The sequence below is a fragment of the Zalophus californianus genome, chromosome 2 (genome assembly GCF_009762305.2).
Source record: "Zalophus californianus isolate mZalCal1 chromosome 2, mZalCal1.pri.v2, whole genome shotgun sequence".
Taxonomy (NCBI): domain Eukaryota; kingdom Metazoa; phylum Chordata; class Mammalia; order Carnivora; family Otariidae; genus Zalophus; species Zalophus californianus.
The window spans coordinates 58591841-58617283 of NC_045596.1; the positions used below are offsets into that span (position 1 = coordinate 58591841).

The following is a 25443-nucleotide window of genomic DNA, read 5'->3' on the forward strand; positions in this document are numbered from 1 at the left end:
CTGGATGTTCTTATTAAACTGTGACTTCTTAATACATACTTATATTTCTACGCTTATACCTGCATCTCTGTATCTGTGCTGTTTATGTAAAAAGGCTGTATTATTAAATATAACCAACACTCTCTGACCAATCAAACTTAGATCTGTAAACTACCTTTAAATATCTCTTTGGCTTGATGAATGATTTGCCTTATGCTTGTAAAATACACCATATCAACCACAAATGAATTTATATCACCAGAAACTAAATATCAATCTTGTTGTACCACTTCTTTTCTCCACAAAGTACACGGCCGTTCCTGTTTTACCAGAACATGTTTTTCAAGATTTGCAAGCTCACTAAGTAAATAAAGCCCTGGGTTTAGGAAAATAGTTACATTAAACTATCAGGGTTTTGCAATCTTACCTCAAGATATATCATTAACAGTGATAACACTGATTATCTTTATTTTCCAGCAAGAGATGTTCCAAAGAGTGGTTCGTGAAAGCCGTGAGCATGTAAAACATCACTGTGATTTACATGAGAAATTAGGAGATGCTAACTTCCATGACTGGTAGGTTTCCAAGATATTTTCCAGATTTATGCTTGTTAGTGAGTTTGTGTGAACTCCTGATGCTGAGAGCTGCTAAGAGTCGACATCCAACCTTGAAATCTCAGAGGCCAAGGGAAAAATGAGTTCAAAATTAACCTAGCTATCTTTGTCTTGATAATACAGATGTCCACATAGCCTTAGGTGTTTCTACATGTCTTTCCAGGCCAGTTTCCAGATTCCGGCCAATATCCAGAGGTTAGGGAACCAAGCACGCCCTGGCTGCTTTCCTGCAGTCTCTTTGGGGTCTTCTCCCTCCCACCTAGACATTTATTTAGGGCTTTGCCTACAGTGGTAGCATCCTTTTGTCAGTTTCAAGTCTGGTCATATAGTAAATTTAGTATTTTCACCATGGAAGGTAGAGATGAATAGATACCTGAGCTATTTGCCAGAGAGAATACATAAGCCTCTTGTGTGCAGAGAGATGATATTTCAAAGATCACTATGTCAAAAACCAAAAGCCAATTTTTAGTAATCTTTAGGGTCTTACTGTAATAGTCTATTTAGTGGAGCGTTGAGGAAAAAATCAGTTTGATATAGTGTCCCATAAATTCAGCTTGAAATTGATGTCATTTTAAGACTCTACTTACATCACATTTGCTACTGTCCCATTAGCCAAAGTAAGTCATATGGCCAAGCTGAGTCAAGGGGTAGAGAAATAGACGCAACCTCTTGATTGGATGATCTGCAAAATATTGTGTCCATTGAAAAAAAATATATATGTCACACCACGTGACTTGATTTGGCTAATAAAATGTGAAAACTTTGGGGGCAGAAGCTTTAACAACCAATGCATGCTTTTCTATTTTCTCCTTTCCTTCTGACACAATATACAGATACATTTGAGATGGTAGCTGATCTATCTGTCTCGGTTCCAGATGAGCAGAACCACCATGCCAAATTGCACTGGACATACGGCTTGAATAAGAAATAAACCTTTGTTTCTCTCTCTCTCTTTTTAAAGATTTTATTTTATTTTTATTTGAGAGAGAAAATGAGAGAGAGAGAGAGCACATGAGAGGGGGGAGGGTCAGAGGGAGAAGCAGACTCCCTGCTGAGCAGGGAGCCCGATGCGGGATTCGATCCCAGGACTCCCAGATCATGACCTGAGCCGAAGGCAGTCGCTTAACCAACTGAGCCACCCAGGCGCCCCTCTTTTTTTTTTTTTTTTAAGATTTTATTTACTTATTTGACAGAGACACAGCAAGAGAGTGAACACAAGCAGGGGGAGTGGGAGAGGGAGAAGCAGGCTCTCCGCTGAGCAGAGAGCACCCTAGGATCATGACCAGAGCTGAAGGCAGACACTTAACGACTGAGCCACCCATGTGCCCCAAAAAATAAACCTTTGTGGTTTGAAACCATGCAACAAAGTTGCATTTTTTGTTATTGTTACAAAACCTAGTCTATCTAAACTAATATAAAAATTGTGCAGGAATTAAAGTGATATTTTAAAGGAATAAATAAATACATAAATACATAAAATTCGTGGCCAGAATAATGGATCCAGAAAAAAATTATTCTTTCAGAAAGAATATTTGGCTTATTACTTCTATATTGTGTTCATTTACTAATGTCTAGTTTAAAGATTAGATCTGTGGTTCTCAAAATTTAGAGTGTATCAAAATTACCTGGAGGACTTGTTAAAACCCAGCCCCATCCCCAGAGTTTCTCATCTGTAAGTCTGAGATGAGGCCTGAGAATCTGCATTCCTAACAAGTCCCCAGGGCTGCTGATAACTGCAGGTCCATGAGTCACACACTAGAACCACTGGATTAGGTTGCCTGCTCATTGGATGTTACAGCTAAATTCTTTCCCCAACTCCATTATAATATAAAAGCAATGATTGATTCTGATTTTTTGTTGTCTTCAAATCCAGGTCAGTAGAGTCTTTCTCCTTAAAATCTTCCTCATATCTGTCTGTTCCCCCCACCACTTTCCTAGTTGAGTCTATCATTGTCTCTCACCTAGATTTCTGGAATGGCCTTCAACTACTTCTTCCCTCACATTGCTTCTTGCCCACCTTCATTCATTCTTTATATGGCAACTATAATTATCCTAAAAACAAGGCAAATCTGATTCTGTAACTAAGGTTTCTTCCTCTTTCTGTCTCCAATCCCTAATGACCCCCCAAACCCCACGAAACAAAACCACAATCACATTCAATGGCTCCCCTCCCACTTTCACTCCCCTTCACCAGGCTCATTTTTTGTTATTGTTAGATCTCAGCCCACCTGCCATTTCCTCCAGGAGGCATGCGTGACCTTCCTGAGATGGGATTAGAAGCCATTCTCGGTGCAGCTACAGCACTATAAATTCCTGTCACTACATTGAGTGTACCTGCTATCTCGCCCATTAGGGTGTGAGCCATGTGAAATTAGGGCCTGTTTGCTGATTGTTGCTGTCCCCCTATTCCTACACACTGTAGACAACCAACACAGGCTGTAATGGCCTGTGTATACATTTATTTCAGAAGCTGTTTACTAAGTCTGATTTTGCAGCCATCCAAATTAGCTCTCATAGTATCCTTGATAAGTACCACCCGCCCCCCCCTGCCCCCCCCCCAGCAAAGGATCAGGGTGGAGTAATGTGTGAGGTGTGAAGAGAATTCTAGGTATATTGAATAAGTTCTTGGACCTTTGGAATAAGGACTAAAAAGAATTAAACCCTGTTTAATGTTTCATTCAACCTAAGCTAGAGATTGTCAAATATTGAGGAAACTCTAGAATTCTTCATTTTAGGCACATGGTCATTGCCAGGAGTAAGAGAAAATTATTCTTTCAGGCTCATAATCCTTTATACTAAGAAAGCCCCACAACTATCTGCTCAAGAGTTGGTTATGTTCATAAAGAACATGGGAACTGCTGCCACCAAATGTTGCCCCCTGAGAGATGAGCAACAATTTGCCTGCATGGAGGACTCGGTAAGTCTGTCTTGACTTCATGTTTGCCTGCTCTTGAAGTCCTAATCTCTAGCCTCCAGCACTCAACGTCATGTTTGTGGACACATCATGAATTGTCAATGGAGCTTGATATTTCTATCCCCAGGAGAACTTCTTTTAGGCCAGCTCATGCCAATTGTCTTGATTAGCAGCAGAGGTAAGGCTGTTACTTCTCTAATGGTGGTGATGTCAGATTCAACAAGTCTTTACCTGGATCATACTCCACGGTCTAACTCTTGGATTTTCAAGCCAACAAAATTGACTTTGTCAACAACTTCAAAGAAAATGCTGATTTTAGACTAAGTCATCCTAATCAAATGTATAGGAAAAAAACAAAACAAAACCAAAAAACAGTCACCACACCTCTGACACTGGATGTTTTTCCATATAAGAAGCAATTTTCTGTGACCCCAGTTGGGTGTCCTACAATTTAACTCATTCTGACAACTCTATCTGGAGATAATGTCAGATTCCACAGGTTAAGGACTCAGTCCTGCAAGACTGCTCCTATCCCACTTCAGATAACATTTGCAAGTCCAGATTGTCCCCTGTGATTTTGACTAACCAGCTATAAATCTAAGGTTTCCAGGATCTCCTTCTCAGGTTTGATTAATTTGTTAGAGCAGCTCATAGAACTAAGAGGAACACTTACTTAAGTTTACCAGATAGGTAAAATATTTGATAAAGGAAAATGTGAACTTCCAAATGAAAAGATACTTAGGGTGAGGTCTGGGAGCGTCCTGAGTGCAGAAGTTTTGTTCCTGTGGAATTGGGATGTGTCACCCTCTTAGTATATGGATGGGTTCACCCACTTGGGAGCTCTCCAACCCCCAAACTGTTGGGATTTTAAAAAGCTTCCTTATGTATACACATGATCAATTATTAAGTCATTTCCAGCCCATCTCCCCTCTCTGGAGAATGGGGGGTGGGGTGGGGCTGAAAATTCCAAGCTTCTAATCATGGCTTGGTCTTTCTGGGAATGAGCCCCCATCCAGGAGCCCACCCAGAGTCGCCTCATTAGAACAAAAGATGCTCCTAATTCCCTTATCACTTAGGAATTTACAAGGGCTTCAGAAGACCTTTGTCAGGAACTGGGGTCAAAGATCAAATATTTATACTGTCTATTATCTCACATCAAACTCACAAGTGTTAAATTTATTAGACAGAATACCACCACTGTGTTCATTTACAATGAGAAATGTCTTTCCAATGGCATCAATAATTGGGCCTAATAACTAGAGTACACTTTTTCCTGAATCAAAATACTTAGGAAGTTGAATGAGAATATGGGTAGTTGTGCAAATGGAATCAGAAGAAGGGAAGGGATGGTCTTAAGGGATATTTCTTCCAGGCTATCCTGAGAAATGAGAAATTATGTCTTCCTCACAATGGAGAACATCCCTCCAGGGACCTGTATGCTCATGTCTCCAAGATGTAGTCTCCAGGTCTCTCTCAAGTGGTATTATTTTAACACTACTGAATTCTTATTTGGTGACAGTTTTCTCTGCCCTAAATGTTCTTGATAAAACATCTCCTTTATGCTAAATTGGTCTTTCTTCTGATAAAACATACTTTTTTGATTGAAGATATAAAAAATTTTATTATCTAGCCCTGTCTAACTTTTATTTCATTATAAAGTTTTATTATCTAGTCATGCCTTTCTTGGGGAACTCTTTCAATTAGACTTATGTGTTTCTAAAGCCTTATTTTTAGGTGATCTCTTTGGTTACATTTGAAATGGATAAACTCATACATGAAATGTTGATGCTTACTGGCTTCAATTACTTCATTCCCAAATATGCAAATGATTGGGAATTTGGGGAGTCATACTTGAAAATGCATACGGGTGGGCTTGTAGACAACATCAGGATAAGAATCAGACACACAAGGAGCAAGGCAAGGTGACATTTCTAGAAGAGGACAATGAAATGAAGGTGATAACTGAACTAGGATCCAAAGATTTCTTTCATCATTCATTCATTCAATAAATATTCATAGAGCATTTACCATACGCCAAGTTCACTTGGTGAACACTGTGGTGTTTATAGATGTCCAGTTTTAGAAAATAGAAACAAATTGGATTTGAGCTTCTTAAGTAAGAACTCCACTCAGCAATTATACTTCTGAGTCAAATTAACAGTGCTGTTGACTTGAGGCTTGATTTTAATTTAAAAGAGCGTAAGAAACTCCTATCTTAAGTCAACACTGGTCTACAAATTGGACTGGGAAGGAACCTGGAGGTGGAGTTCAAGTGAACTCAACTTGAGGATGAGGGGAAGAGGGAGGACAAGTCTGGGAACCAGGCTGCATCCGACACTCCTGCTTTTTCCCAAACAGTGAAATCCAGGCTGAACTAGAAGAAACCAGAATTTGAGAATATTTATGAGTCTTATTTTCTATGGAGTAAAACAAAACAAAACAAAACAAAACAAAACAAAACAAAATGACCTAAACCTTATGGCTCTTATTTTAATTCTCTTCTGGGAAAGGCAAAACTAATTCTTGGAGGTTTACGCAGAAGACATGAAGCAGAGCCTATCGATGCTGGTGTGGGCCACTGCTGTGATGCCTCGTACGCCTTCAGGAAGCCATGCTTTGATGATCTGCAAGACAATGGAACTTATATTTCTCCACCTTTATCCTGTGACCAAGTCATCAACCTTAAAGAGAACTTGTGCAAAGCTCAGGAGGAGGAATTCCAAACTGAAAAGCAAAAGTAAGAATCCTTGTTTAATTTGTTCTTTAATTTGTTCTGCCCACAAGGGAACAGGTATAGAGAACTGTAAACTGGGCTCAGATATAAATATTGCATAATGAGTGGATCAGCTAAATGTTATGTTAGAGGTCAAGTAGAATGGAGAATATTCCTGCAGTTTTGCAATATGGCTATCATGGTTGCTACGCCAATTAGATCAGCTAGTGAGATTGAAGTCTATTGATCATAAAATATTGACAGAGCAGTACATTAATTATTTTTCCTAAAATGGGAAATTTGGAACATTTGAACGTGTGTGTGTGTGTATGATATATACATATGTAATGCATATGAAAACATATATAAATTAGAAAATTTTATGAATATAAGTTATTACTTTGCAAAGTGCAATTCGGATTTGGTTGCTGTTTCCAATACTGAAGCCTATTGGTCAGAAATGTTGCCAGTAGAATACAAAGTCTATACATTCGTGCAGAGTTTCCCAACATGTGTTCTGTGTAAAAAGGGCTTCTGGATGAAGTCAGCAATCGAGTCTGCAGGTTGACTGGATGAGTCTGTTGACCTGGGCCAGCCTCAGCCATTCTTAGCTGGGCTTGCTCAAGAGTGTATGGTCAGCTGCTAAGTCAGCTGGGAGCTGGCTGGCCAAGGCTGGCCTTGGCTAGGACGGCTTGTCTCTGCGGCACGTGGTCTTCTGTCCTCTGGCAGGTTAACCTAGGCTTCTTCACATGGTAGCTGGGAGAAGGTGGATGTGTGGGGGTCTCACGAGGCCCAGGTTTGGAAATATGCAATGCCACCGATGCTGTAAGGTAGGTCATAGGGCCAGGGCAGATTAAAGTAGGGTATGGAAATAGACTTCATTTCTTGATAGGAAGAGTTGGAACATCACATTGTAAAGGACATGAATACAGATAAAGATGGATAATTCGTCCATTTTTGTAATCAATCTGCCACCTGTGGATCATTAATACAGTTGTTGAAACTATAGGAAATGATAAATGTCAAGATAATGGTGGAAAGAGAGGTGATACACTGGATCTGAAGTCATCAAAAATGAGGGAAAATGACCAGACTTTCTATATGGGGCAGGAATAAGTATCGATGAGGGATGTTAGAGCTTGATAAGGTGTACTTCAAAGGAGCCCTGGCTTTTCAAAGAGGATGAAGAAGAGCTATCTTGGAAGTAAAAGAGACCTAGATACTAAGGTAGGTGGAGTTCAAGTAAAACAGCCTCCCCTTGAAAGGTCCTGGGGGAAGCGGTATCCTTTGGGGAGTCTCATGTTTTCTTATGAGCAAGACAGAGAAGTTCAGAAGAGAAGCTGTGGATAGAGGGATGTTTTCTTGAGAAAGCCTCAAGTTACAAAGGAGACAGAGGACCAGGAGAGCAGGAGATGGGTCAGATTAGGGGTGTAGAAACCTCAGCATGGTGACAGGTGACCTGGGAGACTCAGATTTCTGACTGTGACCGAGGCTGAGGTGACTGAGGTGTCACCGGGTTGGCTTTGGAAGTAGTGCATCAGCACATATAACTTTAGAGCAGCCAATTTGCCCTTTGCCACGGAGGGCATAAGGTGATTAAGATCTCACAGGTGGTTGGCATTTCCCCCAATTCTCCCCACTCCTGCATAGACGGATTGAATGCAACAGTTACTGTCAGCTCTTAGAAAAGAGACTCCTTGTTTGCTGCTGCAGACAAAGAATTTCCTTTCTTAGCATCATCAATCATCTATCTCTTCACCCCCATTCCACTCCTGAGCCTGGAGCCAAGATACTCCCATGGTCCAGGCATTTTCCCCTGGAATGAACTCCGCTTCTGGTGAGTGTGCTGTTAGAGGCCCCATTTGGAGATGACCAAAGGTGACCGTTCTAGGAAAAGCCAAAGGGTGAAATTCTGGTTTCCCTGAATCAGCAGCATGCATTGATTGCACTCCAGCCCCGCAACAGTGGGGCAGCTCCCTTCTAGAGCCCCTGCTCCTGTCCTCAGGAGAAAGCAAGGGAGCCTTAGTCCTCATTATTCCTTCCCCCCCAAGATCATTAGGAGTCGTAGCTTCCTGTATTTCTAATTCATTTATTTACTCTAAGACATGCACTTGCAGGGTCTAAATATTACGAGTCCAACAATATCTCTTGCCAAGTGAGGCAAAGTTTTTGTTGCTTCCGGAGTGACGCATGCTCCCAGGCAGTAAGTACAGGCTGTTGCTTGCTCTGTTTTATCACAGCACTTGCAATTCTTAAGCCAGCTGACTCTTGGAATCCTTACTGCAGTTGTCAAGGTGAGCCAGTCCTAACCTAGACGTTAACACTTCCCAGGAAACCCCCGAAGACCATTGTTAACATTTAGTCAGCCATTCTTCTGCTTGCTCAGGCTGGATGTGGGAACGTAGAAGAATGAGGTCTCTTCTAGTGTGCACGTTAGCCTTCTTTTGAGGAAGTTCTCTGGGCATAGATAGGCACCGCTTTATGTATGGCATCTCACCAAATCCTTACCACAAATTTATGAGGTAGGTGACATGATATGCCATTTTAATTATAAGGAAACTGAGGCTCAGAAGGCAAGAAGACTTGGTATGAGATCATGCAACAGGTAAATAGGTCGTTGAGCTGGAAAATTCACCCAAGCTATCTGGCTCAAAGCACATACGCTTTAACTACCAACATACAGCTTTTAGTGTGCCCTAATCAAGGAATCATAGTATTGGTTATAATTTTTAAAACACTGAACTCTTGGGGCATCTGGATGGCTCAGTTGGTTAAGTGTCCAACTCCTGATTTCAGCTCAGGTCGAGATTTCAGGGTTGTGAGTTTGAGCACCCAGTCGGGGCTCTGTGCTGGGCATGGAGCCTGCTTAAGATTCTCTCTCTCCCTCTTTCTCCCTCTTCCTCTGCCCCTCCCCTCCTACTCACACCTGTGCTTTCTCTCTCTCCCTCTCAAAATAAAATAAAATAAAATAAAAAAGTAAATAAAATAAAACAAAACACTGAGCTCTTAGATAAGGGCTAGATAATAAAAAGTATGAAATATTAGGAATCATCCCTGTTCAAGTGAATTCACTGTGTTCTCTATATGGAGAAAACAGTAGCATAGAAAGAGTTAAAGTAGAGATTTCTGGAATATTCTGCAAGAATCCATATTAGGAGTCAAGGGTCAAATTGGAAAAAAAAAAAACCCGTACTTCCTGGGATAGTGGCAAGGGCTCTCTATGGCTTTTATACATTTATAATTCGGGCTGACCATCACAGCATAAATGCAAAAACAAGCAAACAAAAAAACCAGTGAAGGGGCTTCGGGTGGGGAAAGAAAAATTGAGCAAGGTAGAAGAGAAGGTAGAAATTGAGATCATGTAATAAGATAGAGACAATCAAAGGGAAATAGAAGTTCAAAGTAAAAAAAAATTAAAATCCAATTAAAAATATTGAGTTGAAATGCAAAGATTTAAGAAAGTATACAAAGACTAGAATGTACTTTAAATGAAATGGTAGGTAAATTTAATGAAAATGAAAGATTAATATCATAGAAGTGAAAAACTGAAAACAAGTTGATGGTACTGAATTAGAAATAGGATTTAAGACGTAAAAAGGTAAATTAAAAATTTTAAGCTAAAAAATAGAATTAAGGGAACTATTTTTAAATAACAGTGGTCAGGTTGGTAGGTAAGGAGATCAGGGTGGAGAGGGAGGAAGTGGGCAGGAGAGGTAAATAAACTGCAAGCAGATCACAAGTGTTTGACAGTTTTGGGGGGTAGGGAGTCCAGCTTCTAAGTGTCACAGAGTCCCCAGTTGTAGAAATGACCGCCTTTACGTCTGGAGTTCCAAGGAGGAATAACATGACCTCCTGATATCCCTGCTCTGAATTTCATTCCCAGACCTTCTATCTTCTCATAATGGGAGACTTTTTTCCCTTTGCCTATTCCAGTACAATTCGGATGTTTCTCCGGGTTTAAATAAGCAGCTGTTGGCTGATGTTCGGGAAACCCAGCGGTCTTGCTCGTCTTCCCCCTACTGGTCCCTCTGGGGAAGTGCATTTGGAAATCAGCCCCTCCAGCAGGGGAAAAAGGAAAGCAGAGTGGAGTGGTTCAGTGTGACTGAGGCATAAGTAAGGGAAGGGACAGAAACTTTTGGGGTGAGACTAGAGAGCTTGGGAGGGGCCAAGCCATCCAATCCCTTGGAATCACTTGGATCCCACAGCTTGTAAGTGAGAGAAGAGGGTATAGACAAGGGAGCTTTCCTGCCTCTCCCATTAGGTTTCTCTATTACTGTTGAATCTACAGCTTAGATCCTCAGGGAAATTATGACGATGCTCATCAATCATCTGCTGAATGAATAAATGAATACATAGGAGAAGAGCTGTGACAATGTACCATTTATTGTGAGAATCAGGGAAGAAGAAGACCGTGGTTGGAAACAACCGATAATTTGAAATGGAAACAAGATGTGCTATTATTATTATAATTATTCATCAGTACTATTATCTTTGCCATTGTTTATTGCCTGGAGTATGCCAGTAACTGTACTCAGCCCTTTAATACGTTACTTTTGGTCCTTACAATTCCCTTGTAATGTAGGTGTTCACATTTTCTTTTTATAGGTAAAGGTCAGAGAGGTTAAGTACTTCACTCACCATCACACTATCTAGTTGAACCAAAGTAAGTTTGACTTCAAAGTTTGTGCCCTTTTTATGATAAAAGAAGGAAAGAGAAGTCCAGCTTCTGCATGAACTAGTAGTAAACTCTGTCCCCTTCCTGTACTATCTCCTGCCCTTTCGGTGCTGAATCCCCTAAGCCAGATCATAGAAGCCCCAATTACAAGTTTGGAGATGGGTATTTCCACAGTATAGGCACGCATGACAGGTAGTTTCTATTACCTGGGACTTTAGCAAGCCTATGCTTTCAAGGATTGGTCAGTGAATCTCAGCATCATGAGTAATATTGTTTTTGTAGGAAAATACATTCTAAGACAAATTCCACCAAATTCCAGTGGAAAATAACCTATATTTCTCACTTTTACTAATTAGTTTCTTAAAAACTGATAATGATTATTCAAAGGTAGTGGAAACTAGTTTGATGATATAGCTAACCATACAAACTTGAATTATACAGAGATACTTAAAAAGAAGTACAGCATTTTCTTTCAAATGAGATCAAGTTTAGGTCTAATTAGAAGATTAACTGTGTACAGAAGAGTCGGAGAGAAAACAATGTTTGTACTATTCTATTTCTTTTTAAAGTATTGATTTCTGTTATTAAAGTAATGCAGAATCATTGCAGAAAATTTAGAAAATTAGAAGATTAACTATGTACAGAAGAGTGGGAGAGAAAACAATGTTTATACTATTCTATTTCTTTTTAAAATATTGATTTCTGTTATTAAAGTAATGCAGAATCATTGCAGAAAATTTAGAAAATACAGAGAGAAGAAAATCATAACATTTTTATTCCAACACTGCAGAGGTGCCCATTGTAAACATATGTGTAGTGTAAGAATATATAATGTCCCACATGCTTACAAGCGCACGCTCCCACAATTGCCCTTTGTCCATCAGTCTATGATTCTAATATTTAATAAGTTTCGCACAATCTTGTGACTAGCTGCTTATACAAAATTTCGGTTCCGGCAATTATCCCTAGAGTCTGTGCTTAGGGGAGAGCTGAGGAAACTCCCTTGACCCTCAGGAATTCTCCAAGCATGCTCTCCCTGGCACCACTCCTGGGCCCCTGGGTACCATTCTGCCCTCCAGGTGCTGCTGTCTCCTGCTTGGCTGCAGATGGGGTCCCTTGAAATGACAAAACTGTGTTCTGTTTTGTCGTGAAAAGAAAATCACCCCTTTCCCCTGACCCCCAGGATTATCATCCACTTGCAGTGGGCCCCAGGGCAGTGCTGTGTATGTCTCCATAGTCGGCAGGACTTCAGTGAAAGTTCTCTTACAGCACTTTTTCAAATAGGAATCCTGATCCCATGTAACTCAGAAATGAGTCTAATGAAGGCTCAGTTGGGGAACCACGAAATCATTCCCGTCTTCCACTGACCAAGCCTTTCTTACTGGGTAGCAGTCTGTGAGGCTGACTTCTGGTCTCAGGAGGAGTTCTCCCAAGTGGTTCCCAATCCTCTTGCCTTCTGGGAGGGAGGCTGACCTCACTGGTTTGCTGTATATGTCCCAAACTGTAATATTCCCAGGGGGTCTGAAATCATGGTTACAACTGCAAAATGGAGATGACATAGAGCCTTATTAAAAAGGTAACTGACAATATTACACGGGATAATATAAATTCTCAGCACATTGCCTGGATCATAGTAAATACATTGGCTGTTGCCACTATTTTTGATATAGTTTTTAAAAATTATAATGTATGCATTTTGGTCACTAATTAATCTTCTAAAGCACATTTTAATGGCATGGTACTATTCCACCATCTGGGTACTATAATGAATTTAACCATTCCTTATTGCTGGACATGAAAATTGTTTTCAACTTCTAACCAGTATACATTTTGACAATGAGCATTTCTGTACATTAAGTCCTTGTTCCCATATCTGATTTCCCTCCCTAGATTCCTAGGACTTAGAGTTAGAGGCAAACATGGGAGTAGTTAAAACCTCTTCACTTCTTTCAGCTGTCTGGCAGCTGAGGGGCAATGATTATGTATTCCTCAAACCAGCCTCCTTTTGAGGTGGTTTCTGAAAAGAAATTATTAGTGGGGCGCCTGGGTGGTTCATTTGGTTAAGCATCTGCCTTCGGATCAGGTCATGATCCCAGTGTGCTGGGATCAAGTCCCACATCGGGCTCCTTGCTTGGCAGGCCCCTGGCAGGAAACCTGCTTCTCCCTCTGCCTGCCACTCCCCCTGTTTGTGCTCTCTCTCTGACAAATAAATACATAAAATCTTAAAAAAAAAATCAGTAGCTTGTGCTTTCCCAATATTTTTAGTCCTGTTGTTGTTTTAGCTTGTCTATCCTCAAGGCAGGGTGGGGGTGTGAGGGTTGGTGTGGTGGGAGAGGGTGGAGTCGAAATGGCAAGTTCAAAGAGGCATGTCCAGTGGGCTACCATGTTAAGCTGGATGTCTCTTGTTCTGTTGTTTAATGGGATCGGAATGCTATGGGCATCTGGGCGCGGCTGTTTTTGTAGGTCCCTAGGGCACTGCTCGACTGCGCTGGTCTTGAGAGCTGCAGAGGGCCAAGTTTGCTTTAGCCATGTCCCCCACTTTGCTCCCGGTGCCTGCCTTCCGTGCAGATGACCATGCTCACTGCTGCACAGTGCCTGAGCTGGTGCCACCTGTATGCTGGGGACGTTGCTGTTGGTCACTGCTGGGCAGTGAAAGGTGGTGGCCTCTTAGTCCAGGAGTCAAATGGCTCAGCGAGTCTCTTGGGTCAGCTGCCCACATTGAGACAGCTGGGAGAAGAGGAGGGCGTGTGTGGGGCAGAGAGTGAAACTGACCACAGTGGGCACCTCCCCCTTCACTGGCTAGTCCCTCCCCTCCATCTTCCCCCACTGATGACAGCAGGACACAGACTGTGCCTGCCCCCTGCCTACTGAGCAGCCCACCCCAGGCAACTGGAGCTTTGGAGTTTTCTGTCTTGTGATATGATATATTTATAACACTATACTTCTAAGCCTAAAATAATTACTATCTGCAGTTGTTTACTGGACCCCTGGCTTAAATTATCAGAGAAATAGCTACTTAGAGCTTTGAGATATTTTCTTTTATACCCATTCAAGGCACAAATAAGGCCACGGGGTATTATCAATTTGAATGTGAAAACGAAGAATAAGCAAGGGTTTTTGGTTAAACAGTAAAATACTGATTAATGTGCATTTTTCCTACCCCTTATGCCTTATTTGCTCTGTGGTTAAATCTGTCTTGGTCTAAAACAGTAAAAAAAAAAAAAAAAAAAAAGAGAGAGAGAGAGAGAGAGAGAAAGAGGGAAGAGATAACACTGGAAGATTGGGAATACTATTAACTAGAGAGACAGAAACCACGATACACTTTTGAATATTCAAAGTGGTTGAAACTACAGTTGTGGGGGAAACTCTTTGGTGAAGGAAATTGGAGATGATTATCAAACCATTATAGTTTGAAATTGGTTTGTTGGCTTATCATTAATAACGTATGAAAGACCCTCAACTTCCAGCTGTGTTACACTTGTAATATTTATTTGGAAGTTAGTTGTTCAGAATAAATGTTCATAACAAAATATTATAGGAAAAACGATTTAATTTACTATATCATCTATTTACCATCCAATGCAATGAAAATAGAAAACAAAAATCTTTACCCTAGTAATAATTACATAAAAATAATTAAATTTAATGTATGAATTATGTAAAAGAGATGTCCTGGAAGAAAATTATGTTGGGCAAAACACGAAGATGGAGATGGGCAGTGTGAAATCTGTGAACACAGCACAGCATTTTCCGGGCTTCTAACCATCAGAGTGGGGGCGACCAAGAGGTGTGGGTGGTGTCTAGCTTTAAATCAGTAAGGCAGGTGTGCAAGCTGGTCTTCTAGAACTCAGGGTGTACCTGTATTTTTGCCACTCCTTTCTGATTCAGGTTCCTCAGCAACCTTGTGAAGCAGAAACCATATGCAACAGAGATGCAGTTCCAATCGATGCTTGCAGATTTCGCCCACCTGGTGAAGTGCTGCCAAACAGAGACAAGTGAAATGTGTTTCCGAGAAGACGTATCTCTGTCTCCTTGTCTTTTCTCTTAGCATGCTTAGGATTTACTGAAGTTAAAAAAAAAAAAAAAAGTTCTCCATTCCATTTGTGAGTGAATGCGGAGAAAATCACAGTCTAGATGGAATGGTGTAATCGATTATATTCAGCTTTAGGGTATGTTAATATTTATGTTTACTTGAGGAAACGATCAGGGTTAGACACAGATAGAGATGAATACCAGAGTCAGGACACCAGATGGAGTGGAGATGTTTAGGATTCAGGGTGTGAGGAGGGAGGATGGACTGAAGACTTGGGTAACTGTAGAGAAATGGTGTCCTTGGAATGTCATGAAATTTTAAAGAAATAGCAGTTTAAAAACCTGTCTGGGCAAACTGTAGTTTTGTTCTAGAAATTTCTGGGACACAGTCAGGAATAGTCACCAAATGTAGTTTGGGGCTTAACTAAGGAACCAGTGAAAAGGGTTTCATTTTCTCAGTGGCCAGAAGATCATCAGAATAGGGGTTGAAGAATAGAGAGGAAAGAACAATGACAGAACAGAGTATCTGTGCACACCCACCAAACTGACTCCCAGCAGACTGTTTTCTGGAATTCATCTAATTGCATACAGTTAACAAGTAAATGATTTTCATTTCAAGTAGGAGTTAAATTTCTAAGAATATCATGGTAGGATGTGGCACAGAAAATTCACATAAATTCACGGGGGTGGGGGTGTGTGCCTGGGTGGCTCAGTCGTTAAGCGTCTGCCTTCGGCTCAGGTCATGATCCCGGGGTCCTGGGATCGAGCCCCACATCGGGCTCCCTGCTTCTTCTCCCTCTCCCACTTCCCCTGCTTGTGTTCCCTCCCTCAATGTGTCTCTCTCTGTCAAATAAATAAAATCTTAAAAAAAAAATTCATGGAGGGGACCTAGGACAAACTGCTGTCCCAGGGGCATGAAGTGAGGAACAGAAACTCAGAAATAGTAGATTATAGTATCTGAGTAGAGGAATGCAAAAGCGTAGGTAAAAAAAATAAAGCAGCCTTTATAGTGCAAACAGACTAGGGATGCTTTGGATCAGGGTTAAGTTTAGCAGTGGCCCAGGGAAATGTTTTCGCAGGTAACAATTTTCATGAATCTTTAATTACCTTCAGTGGCTCTTTTCTACCCATTCAGCTAAACTGTACATGTGTCTATGTTAAAAATCATATGTCTATGGTCTAGTCAAGGGCAGGCAAACTACAGCCCTTGGGCTAATCGACTCCACTTCCTGTTTATATAAATAAGGTTGTATTGACACACAGCCGTGCCCATCTATTTATGTATTGTCTACGGCTGCTTTCTGTCTACAACGGCTGAATTAAGAAATTGCAGACTGAGACACAACTGTGACAGAGGTTGTATGAACGGCAAAGCCCCAACTCTTGACTATCAGGTTGTTCACAGAAAAATTTTACTGACTTTCAGACTCGCTGATACACAAAATCAAAGTAATCACCCATGCTAGAGTCTATTTATTTATTTTAAAGCCTTTTTGCTTTTCGTAAAGCATTCAGAAAACATGTTTCCACCTGAGTAACAACCCCGTAGCCACACAGATCAACACTTTGAAGAAGGGCCTATGCCTGCGATTTCCCAAGCGAGTTTTCTTGAAGTATTCGTGTTCCTGCATAAGAATATTATTTGCTCAAACTATTATTGGTGAGTAGCAGGATAGGAAGATTTCTGTGTGTTTTTCCCCACACTTTTTGCCTAACAGCAATCTTTAACTTAATGGTTGGAAAGCCCAACTATTTTCCCCTTCTCTCCCCTCCCCTCCCCTCTCTACTTTCTTTTAGGATTTCTCCTCCAAATTAAAGGAGAAAATAGAAGCTATCTGAAGAATATATCATGTTCATTAAAATTTGCCAGAATTACTTCTTCAGATAAAAATGCTTATTATCTGTAATTATGTACTATCTCTAAAGTTTGGTCAAGTTTACTCTTGTCTGATTATCCTAAGGCAATGATTCTGAAATGTTAGTGTGCATCAGAATCAATTCCAGAGCTTACTAAAACAAAATCAGCACTTTCCACCCACAGGGTGTCTGACTCAGTAGTTCTGGGGTGGGGGTCTGATAATTTGCATTTCTAACAAGTTCCCAGGTGCTGCTGATGCTGCTGGTTTGGGGACCACTTTAAGAATCACTTTGCTAAGGTGCAAGTGGCTAATCATACACTGTTCCCCCTTCCCTCCCCATATTTCATATGCCCAACACTCAGTGAGAAGCTGGAACCAAGGACAGTAGCAGAAATAATGAAACAATGGGAAAATAACATATTTATGAAAGAAAGGGAAAGAATTTGGGGATATTAAATATAAAGATAAGACTGGAATATTTAAAAAAATAACTTTATGGTGTATGAACAGGCTTAGCAAAAAATGTGGGAATAGATTATCAAACTGTTTTAGAATTTTATTGTCAAGAATTCGTGTCTTTGTACCTCTATGTTTAATAAAGGGTTCTAGATTTGACTATAGTGCAAAGGAATAATACCTAGATACTCCAGAAACCCCCATGGAACCAAGACCCCAGAAGTGAAGAGACTCAGCCAACTGGCAGTCTATGCATGTTCCAAGTTAGCTAGGAAAGACTAACCGCTCCAAGGACCTACAGGCGTTTTCTTTGTTTTCTTTTCTGAGATTATAATAGTCGATTATGCGAACCTGTTCTGCCTGTTAAAAGAGAAAGTGGGCAGGTTTGAAGACTGTCTTACTAGCTATGGCTATTGGGAAGATAAAGCATTTTTAGATAAGACAGAAGACATATTTTAAGAAGCAAGCCAAATTCTATGGAGAAAAAGGGTGGACCAAAGTCAATGTTGGAATGTTGGCAAGAGTACAACTGAAATATATATGTAAGAAAAAAAAATAAGAAATTCAGCTACACAGGGTGAATTTGGATCATCCAAAGAAAAGGCATCTCACATTCCATGAAATAATAACACGAACTGTAGACATCAGCAGGTTCAACAAGAAAATTTGACTCACAGAATTTCTTTCTGCCAGGCCAGTGGGGAATGATAATGATAGCCTGAGATATTTCTCTATCAACCAACAGAATATAATATAGAAGAAAGTAAACATGAATTAGCAGAAATGTGGGCAGGTTGAAATAATGCTTTGAAAATAATACAAGAAATTTAACAATGGAAAAAAAGCGAGGTTCTACTGTTAGATGTGACTTGACACAGGTTCATGTGGAAAGATCTGCCAGTTAAGGTGTCTGTGCTTAACAATTTGATGGGTCTGGTATCAGAGCTACTGCAATCTTGGATGTGTTTCCAAAGAAAAAACAAGGATCAGATGAAGAAGCATGATAATCCCAACTTATGTGGATCAGATCATTCCCGGTTACCATGTTCAGTTTCTTATACTACATTATGCACGCTTTGAAAAATTATGTAGGTAATACGTGAATATAGTAAAAGTTCAAGCAGAAGAGCTGGGTGCTTTTCCCATTCCCAAAAGGTAACCAATTTTAAGTTTGCACTTTTAGTTCCAGTGATTACCATCATCACTGTAATAGTTTCTTAAAATATTAACATCATGTAATGAATTTAGTGTACTTATGCTAACTTCAAGAACCTTATCCATAGATGCTTTCTTAATTTATTTAAAAGTATTTTTAGTTCTTTTATTGGTTATATTTTATTTCTTGGCCCTTTAATACCAGTCAGCATCTAATGATTCTCCAAAAATAGTTAATGTGTCTAAACTTTCTTTGACTTCCTTGCCAGCTTTTCTTTTTAAAGCTGTATATACTATTACTTCTACATTGTCTGGGTTTATTTATCTGCATATTAAATATAAGGTTCATATGCTTTGTTCATAAGTGGATGCTAAAAACTGGAAACCATTAAATAGTATATTTAATTGTGTGTTTACTTGGAATATAATCTACATGAGTACCATGAGTGGATTGACCAATGGAATGACTTACCCTGTTAAAAGGTGTAGAGATTAAACGAAATCTATTTTCTTACCTAAGCTGCAGAAAATCATGCCACTTTCATAAGTTTTGCACATTTGGACTATGATTCCCTACTATAGCCTTCTGTTTTTGAGAGTTACCAATTGTCTTTCTTTTTCTATGTTGGCAAATAAAGCACCTACTTTCAACACATCACTACAATGCTTCAGGTTCTCAATAATATAGTTTTTGTAAGAGAATATTCTGTCTTCTTATATATTTCAAAAAGTCTTCTAACTTAATCTTTCAGTTGGATCTAGTTATTTCTGGGGTTGATTCATGGCTGTCCTGGGTAAATTGGACTATTTCTAAAATACTATTTTATGTTTTTTTCTTGAATTATTTTATGGTTTGCTGGGCTACATTCTTAACATATAGGTGCATATGTATGTCTGTCTGTATTATTTCAGAATGGGCACCTGGGAGATAAATTTCTGGGTGCTTGCATTTTAAAATATTATTTTGTCTATTATTGGAACAGTATTTTTACTGATATGTCAATGGGAGCTCTTTAGGTGTAAATAATAGGATCAAATTCTGGTTAAGTAAAGATTAGTTCATTGAAAGCATGGTGGTGGCTACAGGAATCTTTAGGAAGTTTGAAAAAACAGGCTGGGCAGCAGACAAGAACCAAAAGCAACCCAGAAATCAGTGACTTTCTGGCCTTTTACTGCTGTGACATATCATCATTTTATTATTCTGAGCTCCTATTTTTGTACTTTGAAATATTGGTCAGTATCATACTGATGACTTTCTTTTTTTTCCCTCAAGAGTTCATCAATATCTCTTATGTCGATTTTTTTTTTTTAGCATCAGTAAGGCTTTCTTCTTTTTTAAATAATATTTTTATCATGATTGCACTGGGATATTGGAAGAGATGAGAGACAATACATTTTAAAAGGACACTGGCAAATTGTTATGTCCAGAGAGTATCTAAAACAATAACAGGATTGAAAAGCATGTCACAGGGATATGGAGAAAGTGGTAATGTTTATTCCAAAGTCTTAGGTGACATGATAGCAGTCTACCAACATGTCCAGGATGATAGGAAATCAGAGTGACTAATTTGATGTCAGTGTAAGGAAAATGTTTCCTCTGTCTTTTCCCTGCATTACATTATATGAGTCCATGTTTTATATTTCAATATCTTCCTTGGACTTTGCCTCAAGATGTAACGTTATCATCCCTTATTTCATGCAGGACATTTCTCATTATTATAGTAGTTTCTCAGATGCCTTTCTTCTACTTTACCTTTACCAGAAACGTCCCCCTACCCCAACATTTATTTTTATTACAAATTAGAAATTTACTGAGGAACTATGAAATAAAGTCTGGAAGGACAGATACGGAGAAACAAGGCTTACCCCACTATTGTTAGGTTCAGAGCCAATGAACAAGATTAAATATGAGGGTCTTGAGGTTAAGTTTATGGGAAAATTTCCCACAAAGATGGATTTAAAAAGTCATGGGTTGCCATAGAAACAAGGATACTGGGGCACCTGGGTGGCTCAGATGGTTAGGCATCTGCCTTGAGCTCAAGTCGTGATCCTGGGGTCCTAGGATCGACCCCCACATCGGGCTCCCAGCTCAGGGGTAAGTCTGCTTCTCCCTCTGCCTCTGCCTCTCTCCCCTGCTCATGCTCTCTCTGTCTCTCTGTCTCTCTCTCTCAAATGAATAAATGAAATCTTAAAAAAAACCCAACAGAACAAAGATACCTTAAACTGGGGTGCTCTTTTTAAAAACAAATAAATTCCAGTCTCTAGATGATTTAGGTGTGGTCTGTTTGAGGGCACGAAGAAGGACTAAATTAACAGACTTCTAACCATGTCCCACAGGGTGCTAGGAGCTCTTAGGAGTGCAAATCATCTATCACCTAGGGGGCGTGTGTGCGTGCATGCGCTAACCTTAGCAGTGAAGTTCTAGGGGTCCCATTCCCACTTCACTAAAGGCAAGTTAACTTTTATTGATTTCTCTGGGCTTCCACAAATGACTTTTATTTGAATAAAAACTATACGGGTAAAAATTGGGGAAAACTTCTGGAAAGCATAGAGGTCAATACGAGTATATATGAATATATGAAGGCAGTAGAGATACTGTGATCAATGTTGGTGAATTCTTATACCTGATTATATGATGATTTAGCATGGGATTCGCCTGGGGAAGTTTTAAAATGCAATGAGAAACTGATGTTGATTGTCTGTTTTTACCCTGCAGCTAAACAGTCTCAAATTTTTGTGAGGAAACAGCAAATTTTTATTGATTCCAAATCTGGGGTCCTGAGAGTGGGAGAAGCATGGCAGTTAGTTAAGTCCTTAAGCACAGAGACTAGGTCATGAGAAAGTCTAAGACCTTGAGCTGTGGGCACATTAGAGCCCCTCTCAGGCATATAACAGGTAAGTCTTAAAGATTTTCTATTTGGGGATCATAGATGTTCAGATGTTTTGTTTTGTTTTGTTTTGTTTCTCTTTTTCTTACAGATGTACTTATTTGCTTTTGTTTTTTCTAGGGGTCCAAACTGATTGAAAAGTGCCAGTCTCTCTTGGGAGGCAAATGATTACAGAAAATGTCAACAAAGAGTCTTTACTGAGATCTGCCTTTTTTTGTTTTTATAATTAGGAACTCCTTTATTCCTTATCAAAACAATCTAACAGCAAATGTAGATAATAGGTTTCATCTTTACATACAAGTTGTCATTTTTGGATACATCTTTCTGTAGAACTCTGCCACATTCATACCTTGTCCTTGTGAGAGGGTAAAATTTTACATTAGCCTTATTCAAAGAACGTGGTAATCATAAGAGACCAAAAAAAGCCCCATGGAGTCTAGGGCAGGAGAGAAGAAATTTTCCACATACAAGCACATTTAAACTTCTTCCAAGTACAAAAACATTTGTCTTGTTGCTTTAAGGATAACTTTATGAATTGTAAGGTCTTACAGTACAATCCAGGTGAAGTGACAGCAAGTATTTTAAGTAAATTCTAATGACTTGAAATTCAAGTCCAAACTAAATATTTAATGTTTTCTTTATTGCAAATATGATGTCGTTAACCTGAGGTATAGAGTTGTCTTCCAGAATCTTTGCATAAGGCATTGGGACGTCAGCACCAGTGACACGAACTGCAGGAGCATCCAGGAAATTGAATGCAGGGCCTTCCATGATCCTGGCACAAACTTCAGCTCCTACTCCAAACTGTGGCCAGCCTCCTTCCACAGTTATGAGATGATTGGTCTTCATGACACTGGCTTCTATTGTTTCAATGTCCATTGGTCTGATGGTTCGCATATTTATCACCTCACATTCAATTCCCGCTTTAGATAGCACTGTTGCAGCTTCTAAGCAGTGGCCCACAGGTCTTGAATGGGCAACTACGGTTATGTGTGTCCCTTGCCTTTCTATTTTGGCTTTTCCAATGGGAATCAGAAAATCTTTTGACTGAGCTTCTGAGGGAAATTCAAAAGGAACTCCATACATCAGTTCATTCTCTAGCACTCCCACTGGATTATCATCCCGAATGGCTGATTTAATAAGTCCTTTTGCATCCTCTGAATTCCAGGGGCTGACCACCTTTAAGCCTGGGCAGTGCCCATACCAGGCAGCAAAGCACTGTGAGTGTTGGGCAGCCATGCCTGCTGAGGCACCATTGGGCCCCCTGAAGACTATGGGCACAGGCTGATGGCCCCCCGACATGTAGTAGGTCTTGGCAGCTGAGTTTATAACCTGGTCAAGGGCTTGCATAGAGAAATTGAAGGTCTTAAATTCACAAATGGGCCTCAACCCAGCCATAGCTGCACCCACAGCAATTCCAGCAAAGCCCATCTCAGATATGGGAGTGTCTATGATCCTCTTATCTCCATATTTCTTCCACAGGCCTCGACTAACCTTGTATGCCCCATCATACTGGGCAACTTCTTCCCCAAGCAGAAATACCTTCTCATCTCTTTCCAGCTCCTCATCCATACCTTGGTTTATAGCCTCACGAACTGTCACCTGCAGCGCCACCGGCGCCGTCCGGTGGAAGTGCCTCCTCAGCAGCCCCGAGACCTGTTCAAGGGGTCTCCGCATCAGGCCAGACACTGCCGCCATCTTGACTGTGTCCTCTAGTCATCGCCGAATGACCTGAGATCTGCCTTTTATTTTTCATGAGTAATGAAACTCATGTCTAATATCCAGAATACGAAACAACATCATTTTTCAGCCACTCACAATGTCACTCAAGGATCCTCGCCAGGCTACACCAAATCTCTCCTTTCCTACTTAGCAGAGAAATCTACTACTCGTAACCCTCATACAACCAGCTTACGTTCTTCCTTTCTCCCAGAAGCTTTCAGCTTCTCAGGAGCAGCACCAGAAATATGAAATCAAGGGAGTCTTTCAAAACCTCAGGTAGATGCAATGGGCTGTCACATCTCGCTGGGAACTGGCTGCTGGGTTTCCAAAATTAGAAAGACCCAAGTGCAGCTTTGAAGTTTCTGTCTGTAACACTGCTGGAAATGATCATTGAACTAAATGGAATGTGCTCTATAATAAGTCACCTTTATAACTGCCTTTTTTTTTTTTTGAAGGTGTGAAACTGGGAAGGTACTTGGAACCACTCATAACATTCATTCATTCAGCAGATTTTTAGTGGGTATCTGCTGTGTACGAGGCACGGTTCTAGGAGCTCGTGACACATCGGTGACCAAACAGAACAGAACAAAATCCCTATCTTCATAAAGTTTACCTTCGGGTGGAGCTTGGTGAACATGTCTTTCCTTCTTTTTGCCTCTTTCTTTCGCCATCAGTTAGACTTGAACTAATCAGGACTTTGCCTTGTGCCTAAGGCATTGAACACATTATGAAATCAAGAAAATATTTAACATTCTGTTTGCCAAGAGTCTTTGAGTTACTAGCAAAGCTCCAAAAGTTCAGGACTGAGGTGAGGAATAGGTCCTGTGGGCCGTACATAGTCTCCTACGTGCTAGATAAGTCTGCTTTTGCAACAGCCTGTGTTCTAAAGACACATAGTTAGACTTAACTTCTGGCTCGTTTTTGTCACTGGCTGCCGTGCTAACTAGCATGGTGCTAGTGTTGTAAGTTTTTACCTGGGAAAAACTCATTCGGTCCTCATCACAATCTAAAGAGGCAGGTACTATTATTAACCTTCCCATTCTACAGACCAAGACACTGAGTGCGGAGAGGTTAAGTAACTTGCCCGGGTATTCACTGGTGGTTTGGAACCAGGATTCCAATCTAGACCATTCAGCTCCAGAAACTGGGCTCTTCACTAGGGCGTTAGTGCTCCTTTGTCATGTCAGGGAACATCATTATCTGGAAACTCAGCGCCAGAGAAATCTCCCTGAAGCACTCGTTGCAAATTGTTGGCGGTTTTCTCTTCACAGTGTTGAGGCGACAATAGCTGTTTTTCTCCGTGAACAGTTGTCTCCCTTAACCACTGACTCTGCAATTAAAGCCTCAGCCTTGGAAGAATTCCTCACATGTTCATTCAGTTTCTCCTTCTTTCCTGTCCATCTCATTCTCTAATATATATATATATAATATGTAATATATATATAATATATATGTATGTATATATATAATATATATGTTGTATATATTATGTATTTTTGGTATGTGTGCTCTCTTCTCTAAATTTTTAAATTGACCTCTGACCTCCTTAACCCATTTTTCCCATCTGTCCACCTTTTATTTTTACCCTATATATATATGATGCTGACAATGGAAACTAGGCGCCCTGATATTTATTAATTTGAGCTTTCAGTGATGATTTGTAATAGCAGTCTTCTCCCCAGAAATCTTGGCATAAATGACATAATGAACTTAATCATTTGGACTTTTATTTTTCCAGATTTTGTGTGTAATAAAAACTAAGCAGTAATATTTTAGTGCCTACTAAATAAGTGAGTTATTTTGATTATAAAAAAATTTAATCCTCACTATAGTACACTTTATTTTATTTATTTACTTGTTTGTTTTACTTTATTTGAGAAAGTATTCACACACACAAGTGGAAGGAGGGGCGGGGGGGAGAGGGAAAGGGACAAGCTGACTCCCCGCTAAGGGTGAATCCTGACACAGGGCTCAATCCCAGGACACTGAGATCATGACCTGAGCCAAAGTGAGATGCTTAACCGACAGAGCCACCCAGGTGCCCCCACTTCACTTGATTTTAAAGAGTTTTTCCTCACTCCAGTGATTTCAACATGTTCATATACATCAGCAAATTAGATCCAAAGAAACATTTGTTAAGTTCCTACGTATTGCATACACTGCTAGGTGCTATAGAGCATAACACGAATATACTAAAACCAGATAACTAATGAACTTATACAGGACACAATCACATAAGGAATTACAAAAAAAGGCAGATTTCAAACTCCCAATGTCACAAGAGCAGAGCTAACTGATAATGTGATGCCCGGGAGTCTAAGATCACACATTGTCACAGAGACCAGGAAAAGTCACGGAGGGAGTGACCCTGGCCAAGGACTAGAAACTGGACAAGGTTTGAACAGATAGAGATGTGGTGGGTTGTGAGGTATTTCG

At 40.2% G+C, this 25443-nt stretch overlaps 2 protein-coding genes across 4 annotated transcripts in view; one reads left to right on the forward strand and one right to left on the reverse strand.

The window, feature by feature from the left end:
* Positions 1-15707, forward strand: part of LOC113925956 (alpha-fetoprotein-like) — a 38783-nt gene extending 23076 nt beyond the window's left edge. For both annotated transcript variants that reach the window (XM_027600695.1, XM_027600696.1), the window contains 4 exons: positions 457-554; positions 3372-3510; positions 6018-6244; positions 14784-15707. In XM_027600695.1, coding sequence (XP_027456496.1) covers positions 457-554; positions 3372-3510; positions 6018-6244; positions 14784-14943 — 624 coding nt within the window. In that variant the 3' untranslated portion in view covers positions 14944-15707. The remainder of the gene's footprint in view (positions 1-456; positions 555-3371; positions 3511-6017; positions 6245-14783) is intronic.
* Positions 15708-21502: 5795 nt separating this feature from the next.
* LOC113924052 (pyruvate dehydrogenase E1 component subunit beta, mitochondrial-like) lies at positions 21503-24715 on the reverse strand. Of its 2 annotated transcripts, XM_027597282.2 has the most exons (2): positions 22942-24713; positions 21503-22887 (listed from the first exon to the last, which is right to left on the reverse strand). In XM_027597282.2, the coding sequence occupies exons 1-2, from the start codon at positions 22981-22983 to the stop codon at positions 21904-21906; spliced, it is 1026 nt and encodes a 341-aa protein (XP_027453083.1). In that variant the 5' UTR covers positions 22984-24713; the 3' UTR covers positions 21503-21903. The 2 variants fall into 2 exon arrangements, with proteins under 2 accessions (XP_027453083.1, XP_027453082.1); XM_027597281.2 differs by having other exon boundaries at positions 21503-24715.
* Positions 24716-25443: the final 728 nt, after the last annotated feature.

Excerpts from the sequence above, each read along its gene's own strand:
- LOC113924052 (XM_027597281.2), bottom strand. The coding sequence starts at position 22,983 with ATGGCGGCAGTGTCTGGCCTGATGCGGAGACCCCTTGAACAGGTCTCG.